Source organism: Acinonyx jubatus, chromosome A2 (genome assembly GCF_027475565.1).
Source record: "Acinonyx jubatus isolate Ajub_Pintada_27869175 chromosome A2, VMU_Ajub_asm_v1.0, whole genome shotgun sequence".
NCBI lineage: Eukaryota > Metazoa > Chordata > Mammalia > Carnivora > Felidae > Acinonyx > Acinonyx jubatus.
Genome location: NC_069383.1, coordinates 164,066,106 through 164,086,123, shown reverse-complemented (window position 1 = coordinate 164,086,123; position 20,018 = coordinate 164,066,106). Strand labels below are relative to the sequence as shown.

Sequence of the window (20,018 nt, the reverse complement as noted above, 5' to 3'; positions counted from 1 at the left end):
TCCCAGCTCGACACCGAGAGACACCGGCTTTCCCGCCAATGCCCAGTTTCCACACTTGCATAGCCTACCTACTTCTTTGGAGTCCTATTAAAATGAAAGGTGAAGGAACCTGAAAAATATGCTCAGTGATGTCACTTACCTGTACAATTAAAATAAAATGAAATAATAAAATTAAAATAAAATAAAATAACAGCTCACAGGGGTGCCTGGCCTGCTCACTCGGTGGAGTCTGCGACTCTTGATCTCAGGGTCGTGAGTTCGAGTTCCACTTTGGGTGTGGAGATTACTTAAAAAAAAAATAGTACATTAACTTAAAAAAAGTAACTGAGCTCATAGATACAGAGAAAAAGTTGGGGATGGTTGCAGTGGAGAGGTGGGAGGTGAGCAAAGTAGGTGAACGTAGTCAAAAGGCACAGATTTCACGTTATAAGATGAATAAGTTCTGGGGATGTAATGTACAGCATGGTGACTGTAGTTAATAACACTCTATTGCATATTTGAAGTTGCTAAGTGTTCACCACAAGAAAAAGAATTGTAACTATGTACGGGGATGGTTGCTAACTAGACCCACTGAGGTCATTTCAACAATGCACACAAAGATCGAATCATTAGGTTGTACACCTGAAACTAATACAATGTAATATGTCAATTACATCTCAGTATTACACACACGCACACACACCCCTCGGGGAAAGAAGCCAGGCACAAAAGGCCACACAGTCTATGATTCCACTTGTATAAAATGTCCACAAGAGGGGCCTCTGTAGAGCGGGGCCTTGGAGCCTGGACATTTGGCCGCATCCTGCTCTGTGGGGGTGGGACGTGGAGGAACATCTCTGGGCTCCCCACCGCTCCCCTTGAAGCCAGGAGCACCACTCCCTCACTCCAGTCCCTAAGAGCAAAATGTCTACACATTTCCACGTGTCACCTCCGAGGCAAAATCACCCCCAGTTAGGATCACTTCCTTCCCCGTACCCTGGACCTTGCCAGGTGCTCTTTCTGCCTGGAGAACCCCTCCTTCCCATTCGTCCCACCTTGGGGACTGTGGCTTAAACAGCTGCCTTCAGGGAGTCTGGCCAGTGGCACGTTGAGAATGTGATTCCCCTTCCAGCCTTCTGAGGAGGCCAGGAGGTCTCCCCTGCATGGTCACCTGTCTGGAACACCCAGGCAGGAGCAGGTCCCCAGCTACACTGTCACTCTGCTGTGTTCTCAAACGTTACCTTGTGCTTTAAACCTGATATTGTCGTCTGCACCTGCTAACCGTGGGCCATCAAATACAAAAGACAGTTGGTAGAATGTGAGGGCATTTAAAGCAGAGGGAAGGTAGGTGATACTCCAGGCGGCAGGGCCAGAGGGGAAGGAAAGGACTGAGGTTTGAGGGTGGCATGGGGTCACCTTTCCAGCGCTCCACCCCCAGACTGAGCTGCCACCTCCTCCTCATCAAAGCAACTGGACCAGCGCCCAGAGCCACAGGTCAGCGACCTGACCCCCAGCGCCTGCAACTCAGGGCCCCGCAGGATCCGGCGCACCGTGAACCGCTGTCACCCCTCCCGACGCGGGGATGTCCCATCCGCTTCCTGGTCTCTCCCAGGCCAGGGTGCCACTGCCCTGCTGGCTGTCGGGCTGGCCTGGCCTCAGCCTTCCCGTCTGTGAAACGGGGTCGGGTCCCTGCCACACGCCCTGACCTCTCAGCGCTGGGCGGGGCTCGGGGTCCGGAGCACCCCCCGACGCGGGACCCCCGGGGGCTGGACTCCAAGTCCCAGAAAGCCCTGCGCTCCCCGTGGGTGGGGCCCGGGACGTCCCCCCTCCCCGCGCGGTTGGAGAGGCTTCGGCAGATTTCAAATTTTGGCGCTGGGCGGGCGGGGCGGCGACAGCTGCGGCCGCATCCCGCCCCCTCCGCAGGCTGCGCTCCGGACCCCTGGCCCGCACGGGACACTAAGGCACGGGACCCCCTAGCAGGGGCGACGCGGAGGCGGGGCTCGAACCCAGGAGCGCGCGCAGAGAGTGCTCGGCTGTCTGCCTTGGAGGCAGGGGGTCCGGGTAGGGGTGGGAGGGGCCGAGCCCGGGACCGCCCAGCGCGCCCACCCCTCCCCCAGTCGTCCCCTCCGCGCCCCGGGCTTCGCGCTCCGTTTGGCGCCTGATTTTTCAAAACCTCGGTCCAACGGACGCCGCTGGCTGCGGGCCCGGCTCGCGAGCCTGGATCCTGGGTTCCGGGGCCTGGCGGGGAGTGCAGATTCTGGAGCCCAGACCCCAGAGCCTGCAGGCTGACCCTGGAATACAGAGGCAGAATTCGGGAGGCTGGAGGGCTGCAGACGGGTGACCCCAGATGGAATCTGGGTGCAGGCTGCCGTTCCTCACAGGCGCGGAATGCGCTGGAGACACCACCAAAGACTCACTGAACGTCTCCCCTGTGCCGGGCACGGGGGCTGCATCGGGGACCGAGAGGAGGATCCCGGCTCTGGGGCAGCTGACCTGGGCGGAGCTGGAAGACAGGGCCTGCGGGGGAACACAGCAGGGTGAAGGGGCTTGGGAGCATGTGGATAGGGGGTTGCATTTATTTTTAAGTTTATTTATTTTAAGAGAGCGGCGGAGGGTCAGAGAGACCCCCAAGCAGGCCCCTCCACGTCAAGCGGAGCCTGATGTGGGGCTCGATCCCAGGAACCTCAGATCATGACCTGAGCCGAAATCCAGAGCTGGAGGCTTAACCCACTGTGCCCCCCAGGCGCCCCAGGGGGGTTGCATTTTTAAGTAGGGGGGAGCGCTCCTTAAAGGCTGGGCCTCGTGCTAGCGAAGCTGACGTTTGAGCAAGGACTCCGAGAGAAGGAGGGGATCCACCCTGTCAACTGTGGGGAGAAAGCCTTCCACGGACAGGGACCCCCCAGCGCTGCCTCTGGGCATGGAGGGGTGTTCTCACCCAAACTAGTAGCCCGAGGACAGATTTGGGGATAAAGAGCCCCCCAGGTGCCCTGGGAAAAAGAGTACTTTAAAATCCAACTCCTTCAGGGCGCCTGGGGGGGCTCAGTCAGTTAAGCATCCAACTTCAGCTCAGGGCAGGGTCTCGTGGCTTGTGGGTTTGAGCCCCGCATCAGGCTTTGCGCTGACAGCACGGAGCCTGCTTGGGACTCTCTGCCCCTCCCCTGCTGCATTCTCGTGCTCTCCCTCTCTCTCAAAAAACATTAAAAAAATAAAACTTTAAAATAAAATCAAGCTTTGTGGAAGCATTAGTGCAGCCATCTTTATGTTTCTTTGACTTTCCGCTTTTAAGCAAATATAGGATATGATGTTAGTGTATTAGTTATCTATCACCGTGTAACAAATAGCCCTAAATGTAGTGGCTTAAAGCAACTCCCATTTTTCTCAGTTTCTGTGGCTCCAGAATCTGGGTGGGGCTTAGCTGCACATCTGGCCAAGGCTTCACAAAAGCTCACATCAAGTTCACTCACTTTTTTTTTTTTTAATGTTTATTTTTGAGATAGAGACAGAGCATGAGCTGAGGAGGGGCAGAGAGGGAGGGAGACACAGAATCCGAAGTAGGCTCCAGGCCCTGAGCTGTCAGCACAGAGCCCGACGCGGGGCTCCAACCCACGAGCCGAGCCGTGAGATCACAACCTGAGCCGAAGTCGGATGCTCAGCCGACTGAACCACCCAGGTGCCGCCTTCACACTGTTGATGGAAGGGTTCACGTCCTTGCAGGCAGTTGGGCTGAGGGTCTCAGGTTCTGGCCAGCTGTGGTCCAAGGGCTGTCTCAGTTCCTCATCACATAACAGAGGATCTCATTTGGGTTTTGAAACCCTCGCCATTTGTTGTAACAGGGAATCAAAAACCAAAACAGCCCAAATATCCCTCAGGCAACGGACCCACACCTTCATGTAAATACACACCGTGGAATTTTATACAGCAGTAAATTTGAATGTGCCCCGGGGACACCCATCCACAGAAAGCTCTCCCCAACAGAAGATCGTGCAAAGAATGGAATTCTCTCTCTCCCTCTCTCTCTCTGCCCCTCCTGCGAGCGTGCTCTCTCTCAAAATAAATAAACTTTACCAAAAAAAATTTTTTTAATGAGACTTTAGGGACACCTGAGTGGCTCAGTCAGTTGAGCATCTGACTCTTGATTTAGGCTCAGGTCATGATCTCCCAGTTCATGGGTTCAAGCCCCCCAGACTGAACCACCCCGGCGCCCCAACGCCAACCCTGTTTTAAGGGCCCAGTAGCCACACGCAGCTGCTACCTACCAGCCAGCACAGGTTGAAGAGAATTCTGGGAAGGTCACCCAGGGGAGGGACTGTAGTGGCCTGGGCGGGGGTCGCTGCAGCACTTGGACCTAGTCCGTCTCCCTTTGTGGGCTTCTCCCTACACCTCCTTTTCTAGACCTCGCTCCAGCACCCAGACCTCAGGACTCACCTGTCTCCAACACTTGGGCCGACCTCCCTCTCTGGCCTGTCCTCCCAAAGGCACTCTGGGACCCAGTGTGTGTGCTGCCCGGACTCAGGTGGCGAAGGGCGGCTGGTTTTTGAAGGTGGGGGGGGGGGGGCGGGGGGTGGATTTGTGAGCTGAGATGCCACATGGTCCAGGCCAGGACCTTATCGCAGAGAACAAACCCCAGGGAGAGAGCGAGCCACGGCGGGCGGCCTGGACACAGGGCCGGCTCTCCCCACATTGCAGCCTCCGGGGCAGAACCACAAGGAATCCCAGAATTCTATACGTGAAGCGGGCTTGCCAGGAAGTTTGGAAGGTTTGAGTTCTGGTCTATCCCTGTGTCACAAACCATCCCCAAATTTTATCCCAACCTGTGGGTCGGGAATGTGGCTCAGCTGGGTGGTTCTTCCGTCCCTGGTGGGGTGGGCTTGACAGGGGTCACGGGGCGGCGTCTGACTTGCAGGTGGGCTGGGGTGGGGGCTCCCAGATGCTTCTGTGCTTGGCCTGGTGCCTCAGCGAGCCCCTCTCCCCTCTGTGTGGTCCCGCGTGCCTGTGGCTGCAGCACAGTGGAACTTCTTACGTGGTGTCTCGGGGCTCCCTGGGAGCCAGAGACAGAAGCTCCAGGCCTCTTGAATTTTAGGACCAGGTGCAACCCAGATGTGAGGGAGGAGAGGGGAGCCAGGATGCGCCAATGGGAGGGATGTCCAAGAATTGCAACCTTCTTTTTTTTCCTAACAACTTAATTGACATGTAATTCACATACCAAACAGTTCACCCCCTAAAGTGTGCATTTCAGTGGGTTTTACTATGTCCACAGCATGGTGCGTCCCCCAACACAGTCAACTTTAGAACATTCCCTCTCCCCAAAAAGAAGCCCCATCCCCACAGGTTGTCACTCCCCCTGCCCTCCCCCGCCCCCCACGAGAGCCCCCTTCCCGTCCGTGGATGGGCCGGTTCTGGACGTTTCACACACGCGGACTCACACCCTGTGTGGCCTCTCGGGTCTGGTTCCCTCCCTGGGCGTCCTGTGCTCGGGGTCCATCCGCGGGGCGGTGGGGGTGGGCGCCTCGCTCTTGCTAGCAGGTGAATGAATTCCGTCGTGGGGATGAACTACATCTCTCTCACCCACCATCAGCTGATGGACATTGGGGTTGATTCCACATCTGGGAAATTATGAACATCGCTGCCATTAACATTCCCGGATCAGGGTTTGGCTGGACTTGCCAGGTCAGATGGAAACTCTGCGTTCACCCTTTGGAGGAACCGCCAGACTCTTCCACAGCGGCTGCACCGTTTTACCCTTCCGCCAGCCGCGCGTGAGGGTTCCAACGTGTCCACCTCCTGCCGACATTTGTTAGAATCTGTGTCTTTATTGTAACCGCCCTGGTGGGCGTGAGGCAGGCAGCCTGCCCGCGATCCCAGGGCAAGCGTCTCTAATCCATCAGAGCATCTGTCCAGACAGGACGGACACGTTTGTGCCCCAGTTTGTCACTCAGTGTGTGGACTTTGAACCCTTGGATGAGGGTTTTGTGACACCCCCCCCCCCAAATACTTGCTCTGGGTCCCATGGATGTTAGAGACGGGCTCGCTGGCCGTGAGGAAGGCATGGACACAAGGCCTGGTTTGGAGTCAGAGCTGAGGAGTTAGATGCCGCAGGGCAGGGAGGTGAGAGGGTGAGCCCCACCCGACCCCTCCTGCACCCCTGCGGCACCTCCCACCTCCCACCTGCACTCCTGCTGGCTGACCTGTCTGTACGTGTGCCCCCCTCCTGCCTGGGAGCCCTGAATCTTCACTGTGTGTTGGAGCAAACGTGTCCCCCCAAAATTCACGGCCACTTGGAACCAGCGATGGGACCTGGTTGGGAATAGGGTTGGTTAAATAATAATATAATTAATTATTGGTTAAATTCAGGTGAGGTCATTGGGATTGAGGTCAGCCCTAAGGTCTCTGTGAAGACAGAGGCGCCCAGGGAGAAGGCCGGGTCCAGACCCAGGCAGAGGTGGGACCAAGGAGTCCCGGTTCTGCCGGAGGGGCCCGGAACAGACTCTCCTTCAGAACTTCCAGAAGAAACCAGCCCGGCCTTGACCTTGGACCTCCAGAACTGGGAGAGAATAAATCCCTGTCATTTTAAGCTGCCCAGCGTGTGGGGATTTGTCGTCCGGCCCCCGGAGACAGGAGACCGCTGTGCTGCCGTTGTAAACCCAGCCCTTTTCCGAGTCCTCGGTGGCTCTGGGCCGTCTCGGGCCCCCAGGCTCGCGGCTGGCGCCTGCAGCGTGGGCAGCCTCCGGGGAACCGTGTCCTCTAGCCAAGCGGCATGAACCCTCCGGTCAACGATGGAAAGTCGATGGTGGTCCGTATCCTTTCGTACCCGTGAAACACATTTATTTCAGCATCCCGATTGCCTAGAAATGTGTGGTTCTGGAGTTGAGAGTGTTGTGACATCTCACCAGTCCCTTCATTAGTTAACGGACTCATTCAGTCATTCAACCAACACGTCTTTTTTGAGCACCTACTGTGTGCTGGGAACTCCCGCCCTGGGGCATCCATGCTCCCATAAGGGGCACGGGGCGGGGGGTAACTAGGAGGGGGAGGTAAGACACATAGACGGTGTGAAAGGCTAAGAAGAAACAAGGGGTGAGTACGAAATGTGCGAGGTGGCGGGGCAGGGGTGTGAAACATCTCAGGCTGCGGGGGGGGGGGGGCAGGGAGCCCTGCTGAGATGGGGGTGCAGGGGGACAATGGGGAGATGACACGGGGTAGGAGGGTGTTCCCGGGAGAGGAACCAGCAAAGGCCTGCGGGTAGGACCCTGCCCGGTGCATTCCAAGGACAGCAGCTCAGCAGCCCTGCTGAGCCTATCTCAGCCGTGATCTCAGGGTCGTGAGTTCAAGCCCCGCATTGGGGCGCTGAACGTGAAGCCTACTTAAAAAACAGAAAAGGGGAGCGGGAGGTTTTCTGGCGTGTGTGTTACTTTGGGAGGGTGAGCCGAGGGAGGGACCCTCTGAGCACTGCAGCGAGGCCAGTTGGGGGGGGCGTGGGTGTCCAAGGAGGGAAGGGGTGGCCTTCTGTGGATTTCCAGGTAACCTCAGCAGGGGAGGCATATGGAGACACATTTCCCACGTGCCAAGTGCGGTCTGGGCCATCCTTTCTCACGTGTCAACAGCCCGATTTTCCCATGAAAAGAGGGAGTTTGAGGGAGTTTAAGACCCCAACTCAAGGACACACGGTGTGTGAGGGAGGTGGAGGTGGGATCTGAACCCGGCGAGTGTGACCTCAGAGCAGAACCCCCCTCAGCCACCCCCCTGTAGGATGTGCCAGCCACCTGCCCGCTCACCACCCCCCATCTCTTTCCCAAGTGTGCCTGGGCTCCTGGCCCCATGACCTTTGCTCCTGTCACCTCCCCCACCTGCTGGGTCACCCTTACCTCCTCCCGGCCCATCCTGTCTTAACAACATCTCAAACTGGAGATGATGACTCATATCTACCCGGAAGCTTCTCCTTAGGGACAGGAATCCCGTCTTGTTCATCTCTGCAAAAACACCCACATGATGTCAGAGGCCGGCCTTTCTTCTGCTTCACACTTGCCAATGGCTTCCTGACACAGCCGGAGCCACATCCAGACGCCCCAACCCGCAGCCCCCAGGACCCACCTTTCTAACCTCAACCCCCCACACCCCCTCACTATCTCTGCTCACTATCCTGCCACCTGGGCCTCCTCGGGGCTCCGTGGACATGCCAGCTATGGCCCCACCTCAGGACCTTTGCACAAGCTGTGTTGGAGGCCCTCTCCCTTCATGCCTCCGAGCCTGGCTTCTTCACGTGACTCGGGTCTCCAATCAATGCCCGCAAGTCAGGAAGCAGCCCTATTCAGAGGCAGTTGCTACCCACAGAGCCCTCCTCTGAGTGTGGACCAGAATGGCCTCGTTCGGTGCACAGAACAATCCTAGACAAGGCTATTATTTCCATTTGCAGAAGGGGGAAACTGAGGCACGGGAGTGGAACAAGGGAATGATGTGCCCACGTTCACACGGCTGGTCGGGAAGGAAGCTGGGATTCAAACCCAGTCAAACACCCCCCCTCCCCCCCCCCACGTGCTGGGCGGGGACTCTGTCCCCATTCTCCTCATCCCCACCCCTCACACCCCCCCCTCCTCAGCTGGGGCTGCCATAACCCAAACACCACGGACTGGGGGACTTATGCCACAGTCACTGATTCCTCACAGTCCTGGAGGCTGGACGTCTGAGATCAAGGTGCCAGCAGGGGTGAGTCCGGGGGAGGCCTCCCCAGCCCGCAGCCTCCACCTTTCCACTGTGTCCTCATCTGTGTTGAAAGTGCTCATCTCTCTTCCTCTCCTTATAAGGGCGCTAATCTACCCCAGGGGGGCCCCACCCCATGAGCTCACCTGACCTTAGTCACCTCCCAGGGGCCCCACCTCCAAGTACGTCCCACTGGAGGTCAGGGCTTCTGCAGAAGAACACAGACATTTGGTCCCTAATACCTCCTGTAGTGACGTGGGGGGTGGGCAGGCTGTCCTCCCCGGTCCTGCTTCTCCGCCTGGGGCATTCTCTGTGCTGGCAGGGAGCCCCATCCACCCACCCTGGGCAGGCCAACTGCCATCCCACCTCCTTGGGCTCGTCCTTCATCCATTGGGAACAACCCCTGTCTCCCAGGTTTGTGTGTGTGTGTGTGTGTTGGGGGGGGGGGTTAAGTTTATTTATTTATTTTTTGAGAGAGAGAGAGAGAGAACAAGCAGGGGAGGAGAAGAGAAAGAGGGAGAGAGAGAATCCCAAACAGGCTCCACACTGTCAGCACAGAACCCAACACAGGGCTCGAACTCACGAACCGTGAGATCGTGACCTGAGCTGAAATGAGAGTCAGAGGCCTAACCGACTGAGCCACCCAGCACTCCTGGGGTGTGGAGGGGTTTTAAAGTCAGGGTCCCAAGAAGCAGGGCCCGGACTTGGGTGAGGCAGAAACCCGGTCCTGATGAAAAATCCAAAATGAAGCAATGTTTTTCAACAAAGTAAAACAAATGAAAAAAAAAAAAAAAAACCTCAATGGGTGAGTCTTCAAAAGTTTAAATCAAGGCAGGATCAGTCATACTGATTTTCCTTGGGGCTGGGGCTCCAGTCGCCTTGGTGTGGCGCTGTTATCTATCCTGTCCCGATGGGAGGCTTTTCTATTCTGTTCGTCATGAATTTGGGGCGCGTTCGCTTGAGTGTTAAAATATTTATCTCATCCTGGACCAGTGGTGATGGGTGCCCAAGCGTGTCCTATACAAAAACCCCACTAAACTGGACACTAAAAGGGTCCCCCCAACCCCCGTCTTCCCCAGGAAAACAGCCACTCATCCTTTGTCACTCACGGCGCTTGTCTCCTAGCAACGTGTCCGGCTTCCTGACCCCCGGCCCCCCAGTCCTGACCCCCGGGGTTGTGGAATATTTGGAGTCTCCTGGAATATCCACAGGGAACTCTGAGCTCTGTGCCCTTGAACTAATAACACTGTCTTCCCGTCTTCCCGAGTCTCTATTCCTTCCTCTGTAAACCCGGCACAACCACAAAGTGCCACTTTGTGGGCACTGAAGGTGGTGTGACCCCTCAAAGAGACGGCTTACAAAATGCTCGGCACATAGTAAGCACCCAGTAAGGATGTATCGAAGGTAACTTCAATACGATGCAACGTTACTGAAAAGAAGCGGTTACGTTTCTCAAGTCTAGAGACAAAGGATCTCATTAAAAACAACTTTTTTCTTTCCAAACTTTTAAATTCAGTTAGTTCAAAAAGATTTAAAAAAATAAAAAAAATTCTTGCGTGTTTATTTATTTATGAGAGGCAGAGCGTGAATGGGGGAGGGGCAGAGAGGGAGGGAGACACAGAATCCGAAGCAGGCTCCAGGCTCCGAGATGTCAGCACAGAGACCAACGCGGGGCTCGAACCCACGGACTGTGAGATCATGACCTGAGCCTGGGTGGCTGGTCGGTTAAGCGTCCGACTCTTCATTTCTGCTCAGGTCATGATCTCTCGGTTCGTGAGTTCCAGCCCCACATCGGGCTCTACACTGACAGTGTGGATCCTGCTTAGGATTCTCTTTCTCTCTCCCTTTCTCTCTGCCCCTACCTCTCTCTCTCTCTCTCAAAATAAATAAACGGGGGGGGGGGGGGGGGAGGGGAGAAGGCACTTTAAAAAATGTAAAACAAGAAAAAAAGGAAGGACATCCTGACAGCTGCTGCAACGTGGATGAGCCTTGAGGACATTGTGCTCAGTGAGAGAAGCCAGACACGGAAGGACACATACTGTCTGATTCCATTTGTATGAAGTGTCTAGAATATGCAAATACACAGACACACAAAGAATGGTGGGTGCCAGGGGCTGGGTTCATGTTCATGTTGGAGGCGATGCAAGAGTCTTGGATTCTAGATAGTGGTGGTGCCGATTACACAGCGCGGTGGATGTATTTAATGCCACTGAATGGTACCTTTACAAATGGTCAAAATGTATTTTACCGTAATTAAAAAAAAAAAATTTTAAAACAGGCACACCCGGGCAGTAGTTTGTCTATTTGGTTGTTTTGAACCATCGCATCTCTGAAGTTATATGCTGCACGCGTAAAACATTGTGTAGAGAAAACGCTGCAACTGTCGTCCAGGCCCCACCCTCCTCACCCCTCCTCGTCTCACCCCTCCCCTCTGTCCCTTCCGGCGCTACGGGAGTAGAGACCTCGTGCGGCCACCAGGTGGCGCCGCCACGCCTCTCAGCGCCCGGGACATTTCGCGCCTCCACGGTGGGCGGCGCGGAGGCGGTGCGATGCGTCAGCCGGACCGCGGGCCCGGGAGCCAGGGGAACCAAGTCGCGGGGCTGAGGCCAGACCCCAGGCTGGCGGGGGAGGGGACGCAGCTGTGAGTCACCCGGGAGCCCCCGATCGACCGTGGGAGGCAGTCCCACGCTGGCCTGCCCGCCAGGCTCGTGAACTGCCTTCCTGCGGAGACGGTGAGGCTGGTGGCAGTCCCTGTGTGCGGCCGTGCCCGTCGCACACGTGTGGCTCCAACGCGAACCGGCCGGTAGCTTGGGGGAGTGGTGGCCTCCCCGAGCCTCAGTTTCCCCCTTTGCCTGATGCAGCTTAAGTACGGACCGTGCTTCCCGGGTCTTTGAAAATTAAACGACCCATGATACGGGGAGCCTGGTACACAGTACACGCTCCGTAGATGCCGGCGCCCACTCCGGAAGGAGGAAATGGAAGTGGCGACCGCCACTGCAAGCGGACCCGAAAGGGCAGCGTCCTGCGCAGGCAAGCACCCTTCCGCCCTGGCTGTCTCTCCGGACCTCGGGGTCGGTCGTCAGGTGCGCAGGTGCGGTCAGATGCTGAAGTGACGGGCGCCGGCAGGGGGCGCGGGGCCGGCTGCGGCCGAGCCACCTGCGCCTCCCACTCCCACGCGCGCCCCACCCTGAAACTCGCCGGGGGTGAGGAGGGGGCGACCGGTCTCGCCCCTACAGTGCCTCGGGCTTTGCAGCCCTTGCTTCAGGGGACCTCGAGGCGGCCTGCCGTTACCACCGGCTGACATTTATTGAATGCTTACTGTGTACCCCTTACTTTCTTTAATGCTTCCTGCAACTCTGTGAGGCTGGTATGCATTCTCATAGGGCGGGTGGCGACACAGGCCGCCTTCGCAGCTCCCAATTTGGGGAGCCTCGAAGCGGCCTCCTGCGACCACCACCCTTTATTGAACACTTCCTGTGTACCCTTTATTTTCTTCGATTTAACGCTTCCTTCAATCCAATGAGGCCGGCGTTGCATGCCCATTAGACAGGTTGGGACACAGAGCCCCAGAGAAATCAAGTCACCCAGGGTTTGGGGTCCCCGCAGCCAATCCCTCCCTGACCCCCGACAATGCACACACCACCTGGGAGGGATCAGCCTGCAAACTGGGCCCCCTCCCCGTGCAGGCGTCCAGCAGAACTCTGGAAAGGCGCGGGCCGGGGACTCTCCCGGGACCAGGAGGGGATTCCAGGCCCCCCCCCCCCGAAAGTCCGCGCCGCCGCCTTGCGCGCTGGAAATCCCGCGCGCGCCCCGAAACGCGGCGCCGCTGCCGGGAAATCAGGAGGAAAACTTCTGCTTTTTTTCTTTTCTGGCAGTCAACGCTCCCCGCCCCCCCTCCCCAGCGCCCTCCTCCCGGGTCTCGCGCCCACGTGGGCGCCTCCGCGCGGCGCTCCGCCCCTTCCCCGGCGCCGGCCAACCGTAGCTCTTCTTTCTCTCGCCTTTGTTGGCTCGCCAATAGGAGGGGCGGACGCGCCGCCGAGGCCGCGCCTCTGGCTTAGAAGTCGATAAAAGGCGGCGCCCGCGGCGGCGAGCTCAGAGCGCTGAAGTCGGGGCCGCAATCTCCTCCTCTCCGGCCACGCGGATTATTCTCGCCGAGGACTTTGCCATTTTTTTTCCTGCCTTCTTTTGGGGACGATTTCGCTGCCTTCCGAAGGTCTTGAACGAGCGCTCGGGCTCCGTGGGAAGGTTTTGGGCTTTCCGGCCTCGGATTTTGCATTTTCTCCCTTGGGACTGTCGTGGGGCTGTTTTCCACTGTGGATTATAACTGCAACATGACGCTGGAAGAGCTCGTGGCATGCGACAACGCGGCGCAGAAGTAAGTAGCAGGCTGAGGTCAGCCGGGCCGGCCGGGGACCGGAGCGACCTGTGGCCGGCCGGGCGCTGACCCTCCTCTCTCTGACCCCAAGGATGCAGACCGTGAGCGCCGCGGTGGAGGAGCTGCTGGTGGCCGCGCAGCGCCAGGACCGCCTCACCGTGGGGGTGTACGAGTCAGCCAAGTTGATGAATGTGTGAGTCACACCCCGTCCCCGGACTGGGCGCGGGTGGGGACCCCCTCCGCTCTGCATGCTCTCTGCTGCACCCCTCTTCCGCACGTGGCTAGGATTTCCCCCAAGCATCCCCACTGTGGATTGAGGGTCTCTGTGCTTTCTTTGGGGGGGGGGGGAGCCGAGGTTGCAGTATCCTGACGCTGCATCGTTTGCAAGCGCCCACCGCCCACCGCCGTATTCGCTGGTGCCTTACCCCCCCCCCCCACAGGCATCTAGAACCGTGCGCCCTCTCCCCACCCCTGCAACTGCATGCAGACGCGATCCCTGGCGCGCCTTCGGTTTCTCTTGGCTTTTCCAAACTCCCCCGTGCACAGTGGCGTCTCCTCAGCCCCCGGCTGATCCGTCCCCTCCTTCTGGCCCCCTTAGGGACCCTGACAGCGTGGTCCTGTGCCTTCTGGCCATCGATGAGGAGGAGGAGGATGACATCGCCCTGCAGATACACTTCACGCTCATCCAGTCCTTTTGCTGCGACAATGACATCAATATCGTCCGGGTGTCGGGCATGCAGCGCCTGGCGCAGCTGCTGGGCGAGCCCGCGGAGACCCAGGGCACCACCGAGGCCCGAGACCTGCACTGCCTCCTGGTCACGGTGAGTTGAGCCTGGACCTGCCCCACCCTTCCCCGGGCACCTGCGCCTGTGTTTGTCAACAAAGTTGAGCTGGCGCATCTCGGACCAGCTCAGCACTCAGCCACGATAGGCATGTCCCGTGGGCAGCCTGGCGGGGGCCTCCTTCCCTGGGGAGCTATTTTGAGCTGGCCTGTTTTCCCCAGAGGGGCCCTGAGAGAGGGAGGCTCCCTGCCCACTCCTGGGGCTCCCACTGAACCCCGTTTTTTCCCCTTGTCGCAGAATCCTCACACAGATGCCTGGAAAAGTCACGGCCTGGTCGAGGTAGCCAGTTACTGCGAAGAGAGCCGAGGAAACAACCAGTGGGTCCCCTACATCTCCCTCCAGGAGCGTTGAGACCCTTCCCGGCATCAGAAGCTGTTGAGTTGCTGCCAAAAAAAAAAAATAAAATAAATATTTGACCCCTCCCCCCCAGAACAACCCCCCAGAACAACCCATCCTGTGAGACCGCGGGGGCAGAATCAATGGAGAAGAGGGGAGTGCGTGGCCACCCCCAGGGCGGTGAGCCTGGAGCAGCGCCAGCTGTGGCCACCGTGACAGGAGAAGAGGGGGACCGGGCCAGCAGGAGAGGGGAACCGGAGCCCAGGCTTTGTGACGGAGCAGCTGGAGCGGGGGAGCTGTGGCCCCGCCCGCGCTGGAGGGCTCGGACCGCACGCTGCTCCGGGGCGGACTGAGACCGGCGCTGACGTCTGCGTGGGACTCGGGCGACCGAGGGTCTGCACCCTTGCCAGGACTGGACTTGGGGACTTGGGAGCTGGCGCTGACGTTGCTCTGTACCCATGAAGTCCCCGTTTGCAAACGTAATAGACAATCTATTTTGTTACTTGCACTCGTTACTTGCACCACTGAGAGAGAAGGGAAGCTTACAGATACATATATTTTTACTCCTACGATGACCTTGTAATAAATTTCTAAAGCTTCCGCGTTTCTTGTGTATTTGCCACTTCCGAGAGGGCTGGGGACCTCTGCCCCCCGCCGGGCACCCAAGCCCCCTCCAGCAGGCTCACCAGGAAGTGTTGCTCAGTCCCTGTTAGCAGCTCCAGGCTCCTTTGCAAAAACAGTGCCCCTTCTCTCTGCAGCCGGCGCCAACCAAGCCCAACAAACCTTTGCCTCTTTTTTTTTAATCCTCCCTCCTCCTGCCCCATAGCAATTAAAAGACCGGTTTATTACGAAACCTGGCCGCTGTGCCACTGCTGTTACTGGCCCTGCTGGAGCCAACCCCACGCTCAGGGCATACGTAGACGCACCCCTGGGGGGCTGGTTGCAGCCCCTGCCTGCCCCGACGCCGCCACCAACCCGAGGTCCAGAGAGGTCAAGGGGGCACCTGGACCACGGTGGGCTTAGCTGCCTTGGCCAGGGCTCAGCCTTGTAGGAAGAGCTCCTCGGGGCGACCCCCAGGGAGGGCCCTCCCCCCCCCCCCCCCCCTCGACCGACCGGTGCCCAGGCCTTCTCCGTCCCAGGATGGCCTTCTTCACTGAACTGAAGGGGAAGAAAAGTTTTTTTTTCTTTCCCCAAACTAAGATCAACGAGCAAAAAATACCCAAGGAAGCCGGGCTTGGCACAGTGCTGCGTTTTGCCTCTAAACCGAAACTGTAAGGCCTCGCCGGCCACCTCCTTGTTCTCCCGAAGCTGCAGGCGCGGTGACTCTCCCCATGCCGCGGGCTGGGAGCCGGCAGCTCGAGCCAGCCAGCCCTCCCCGCCCCGCCCCGCCTCAGTCTTCCCGCCGCAGGTCTGCGGGGTGGGCTCGCTGGCGCCTTGGCCACATCGTGTCCCGGCGGGCCCCGCCCCCGCCCGCAGGCCGCGACCTTTCCACGGAGCCCCACGTGGGTGCTGGAGGAAAACCCCGGCGGTCCCCCCAGGAGTCACGGGGCTGGGGGAGCCCCGCCAGGAGAAGGAAGGGAGGGCAAGATGGAGGGGGAAGTCCCAGAGGGAGAGGAGAGGGAGGGGCGGGGATTCCTAGGGGGGAGGGGGGAAGAGCCGCAGGTGGGAGACAAGATCCCGGAGGTGGGGGGGAGGAAAACCCGGAGATGGGACCCCTGTGGAATCCTGCTAGAGGTTAGGGGAAGGGGGGGACGGGGCAGATGAGGGGAGCCCCAGGGGGGAAGGGCATCCCTCCTGGGGTCGCGAGGTGAGGCTGGAGGAAGGGGGACTCCGAGGCGGTGCGGGGGAGTCCCTGAGATAGAGTCCCCAGGGGAGGGAATCTGGGGAGGGGAGTAGAGGCTGAAGGACCCCCCCCCCCCCACCTCGGGGCGGGAGTCAGTGCGGAAGGGTGAGCAGGGACGAGGGTCAGCTCTTGGTGTCTTGCTGGTTCCTCTGGGGTAGAGGCTCCACCCCCTGAGCTCCACCTGAGGGGATGGGCCTCTCTGTCCTCATCTTGGTCCTGGCCATCCACCAGGACGACCTGTGACCTGTGACCCTCTCATCCTTAGGTCCCCTGTCCAGTAGGTCAAGACCCCAGGCTCCTGGGCTCCGAGGACACACAAGGCACGAGTGGGACCCTGGCTGTGTGACCCTCGGCTGGCACCCTGACCTGTCTGTACCTCAGAACCCCGCACCCCCTGAAAATGGGCACAGTAATGCTGCCTCCCTCATAGAGTGTTGAGAAGTTTCCATGAAATACATATTCCTTAGATCAGTGCTTCCCACACAGTGTAAGAAGCACTGGCCATTATCACTGCTCTTGCCATTGTCACACACCGTGCGTTTCTAGAATCATCTCCTCACTCCACCCTGTGAGTTAGCACAGCCACGACGAGGGGGAGCCTTCCGTGCAAGATTTACGAAGCCTCGTGCCCCAGACCCAGCAGGTTGAGGAATATTCTCAAGCGATATTGTAAATGGAAGGAAGGGAAAGGAAACTCGGCTGGCTCGGCGGGCCTCTTGCTTCGTCTCGGGCTCCAAGGCCTCTTTCCCGGACCCGGACCCGGCGGGATTTCAGCCTGGACTGTGTGGTTCCTTCACTCCACAGGTGACGGAAGGTGCGACCTCCCAGAAGGTCAGAGCCCCAGCCTTCCCGCCAATCCCGGGACAGACGGGAGGGTCGCGGCTCCCGGTTCTCCAGCTGCCATCCCTGTTGTGTTAACAAGTGTCAGGTTCTCCTGACTGAACCCAAGAATGCACAAGAATGGGCTTCCGGGGCTGCCGTGTCCCCAGGCTCACACCGTCTCCCCTGGGCATAAACGCCTTGGCCGCTGTCCTGTGGACACGAGCCTGCAGGGGGGCGGGCAGGAGGGTGCGGCAGGCCAATGGCCGGGGTGCAGGCTCACCTCAGGGGACCTGCGCTCCCCTCCGCCCGTGTCTACACCCGCGGGCCTGAGACACACACCACACAGGCGCACACCCAGCTCCCTACACCTCACACACGCTGTCACCCACTCCCCCCGGGCACCCCTGGGCGGGTGCCTGGAACCCCAGCTTCTCCCCACCCCCTCGGGCAGGTGGCTCCGCTCCTCTGGGCTTCCTTTCCATGTCTGTGGACTGGACGCGTAGCCTCCCCCGAGCTATGTCTGCGTGTGAACACACACCCGCCAAAATGGACGTGGGCACACAGTTACATGTGTGTCGACAGGTGTGTAAATACAGATGTGATCTCCGCCCCCAGGCCTCAACAGACGGTAGGATTCTAGCTACTTCCTGAAGCCTCCGTGCCCCGGGGAAAGGAGGACGGCCTTGTGAGCATGTCATTGAAGCACATAACATGTCCCTGGACTTGGGGACCAGCCGGAGTCCAGGACAAGGACAGCCGAACGGGGCAGCCGTGTGGAGAACAGTGATACAATAACAGCTGCTGTTGCCCAAGGCGGCTTTTCTGCCCTGTTATCTCTGCTCGGCCTCGAAACAACTCTGCAAGGTAGCTAACATCATGCTCTGCTTTCTACAAAACGGGGGAGGGGGGGCACAAGGGCTCAGAGATGTGCAGCCACTTGCCCAAGGTCACACAGCTGGACAGGGGCACATTCAGGGACCAAGCGAAGGCCTGTGTGATTCAGTTAGGATCTTATACCCATTTATATTTATATTTACATTTATATTTATATATAATTGAGATAGAAGTTACATACCATAAAACTTACCCCTTCACAGTCTTATTTAGTGGTTTTTAGCATACTCTACAGAGTTGTGCAATTATCACCACTACCTAGTTCCAGAACATTCCATGAACATTCCAGAACATTCCGGAACACCCTAAAAGAAGCCCTGTTAGCGGCCACTCCCCATCTGCTTGCCCAGCTCCTGGCACCCATGAATCCGTGGCCGGCCTGTGTGGCTTTGCCTTGTTGGGGGCTCTTGACAGAAATGGGATGAGACACCAGATGGCTTCTCACCCTCACGTGATGCTCGGAGGCTTGGACGCTCGTCCGTGTTGTGGTGTGCGTCACGACCAAAGTCTGAACCTGGCCGCTGTGTGCACGCCAGCACCCTTCCATGCGGACGAGGACACACGGGAGGGCACGCAGAGTCTCACACACGGCTGACGTTGGCACGCGCCTCGCGCCCCGGGCCGGACGCCGCTGTCTGAGCTCTGCCCTTTTGTTCTCCTGTCGGATGCCCCCTCCCTGGGGAAGCTCTCCAGACAGGAACCTTGAGAGCGTCTCCAGCTCCGTCTCCCCCCTCCCCCCTCCAGGTTCCAGCACCTGCCTGTTTGTAAGGACAGACTTAATCCTGCCACCATTTGCTTCTTGTCTGCCTCCTGTGTTAGCTCCTGCTGCAAGAGGACTGGGGAAGGGTCTGTCTCCTCACCCCCAGGTTCCTCGTGGTCCCTCCCAGCCTGGGCCCCCCCTGGCATTTCAGCAACGCTTGGGCACAAAGAGGTCCGAATCCCGAGCTGTGGACAGACATTCACCCGCGGATGATGACCTTCTTCTCCAGGACATGCTGTTTAGTCCCTAAGGGACACACGCAGGCCTGCCAGGTGCTAGGTCCTGTGACCAGCTACGGTGACACCACCCAGTGCAGAGAGGCTGCGACCCAGCCCCGCGGAGGCGGCTGGCTGTGTGCCCTTAGGCAAGTTGCTTCACCTCCTTGGGCTCAGTTTCCTTATCTGTGCAATGGGGATACTAATAGGAGTGCCCATCTCTTGGGGCTGGTGTGAGCATCCAGTTAGTTAAAATATGTAAGGCATTTAGAACAGTGGGAAGCCTTCCAGAAGAGTTAGCTACTATTATGTGAGTTGGTGTGCGGCTGTTTACAGGATTCTTCCTCCCTGGAGTGAGCCCTGGGCTCCCGGAACCCCTGAACTGGGTCTCGTGATTGTACCCAGACCCTTCCCTCCCCTCCCCACCCGGGAGCTACGTGGCTCCGCCTGACCCTGACAGGTAACCCACCAGGGCACAAAGGAACAGATGTGGCCGTGGCCAGAGGCCATGGATGGCCACCTGTATGCACACATGCACACCTGTGCCTGCACATATGAACAGCATGTACCCAGATACTCAGTCTTGCAAACAGGCATGGACACACACACACACACACACACACACACCACTGTTCTTAACTGCATGCTCCGCCCACTGTATGTGTGTCCTGGGGCTGGTGTAACAAAGTGAGGAGGGGGTGGGGGGGGGTGCTTCAACAACAGAAATATGTTGGCGTCTGGTTCTGGAGGCCAGAAATGTGAGACGAAGGTGTCTTTCTGTGGCTCTGAGGGAGGATCTTTCCAGGCCTCTCTCTACTGGCCTCAGGTGTCCCCGGGCTTGGGACGCGTTCTCCACGTTGTCTCCCATGGAAGTGCATCTCTGTGTCCAAATTACACCTTCTCATAAGGACACCAGCCGATTCGGATTAGGGCCCGCCTTCATGACCTCATCTTTTATCATCTGCAAAAAGCCTATTTCCAAATAAGGTCCCAGGTACCAGGAAGCAGGACTCCAGCATCTTGTGAGCGGACACGATTCACCCCATAACACCCGCAAACAGCGATACCTGAACGTGTCCCCCCCCCCCCCCCCCCCCCGGCCACACGTGCAGACGTGTGCGCGTGCATACACATGTCTCTCTCTAGCTCGCTCTCCTCTCTCCGTTTCCCCGCAGGGGTCCAATGAATACGTAGGGAATGAATAAGAACACCCACCCGGGGCGAGGGAGGGAGTAGGGCCGTTCTTTATTTATCCGCC

At 58.3% G+C, this 20,018-nt stretch overlaps 1 protein-coding gene across 1 annotated transcript; it reads left to right on the top strand.

Moving 5' to 3' along the window:
- Nucleotides 1-12,760: 12,760 nt before the first annotated feature.
- On the top strand, nt 12,761-14,826 carry GADD45B (growth arrest and DNA damage inducible beta). The gene is made up of 4 exons (XM_027049237.2): nt 12,761-13,048; nt 13,140-13,241; nt 13,647-13,869; nt 14,128-14,826. Exons 1-4 carry the CDS (start codon nt 13,005-13,007, stop codon nt 14,239-14,241), a joined length of 483 nt encoding a protein of 160 aa, XP_026905038.1. The 5' UTR covers nt 12,761-13,004; the 3' UTR covers nt 14,242-14,826.
- The last annotated feature ends 5,192 nt before the right edge of the window (nt 14,827-20,018 follow it).

Bases quoted from the DNA above. Each gene is read 5' to 3' on its own strand.
- GADD45B (XM_027049237.2), top strand. From the start codon at position 13,005: ATGACGCTGGAAGAGCTCGTGGCATGCGACAACGCGGCGCAGAA. The intron at 13,242-13,646 runs GTGAGTCACACC...TGGCCCCCTTAG, and splicing joins TCAGCCAAGTTGATGAATGT to GGACCCTGACAGCGTGGTCC. The intron at 13,870-14,127 runs GTGAGTTGAGCC...CCCTTGTCGCAG, and splicing joins TGCACTGCCTCCTGGTCACG to AATCCTCACACAGATGCCTG.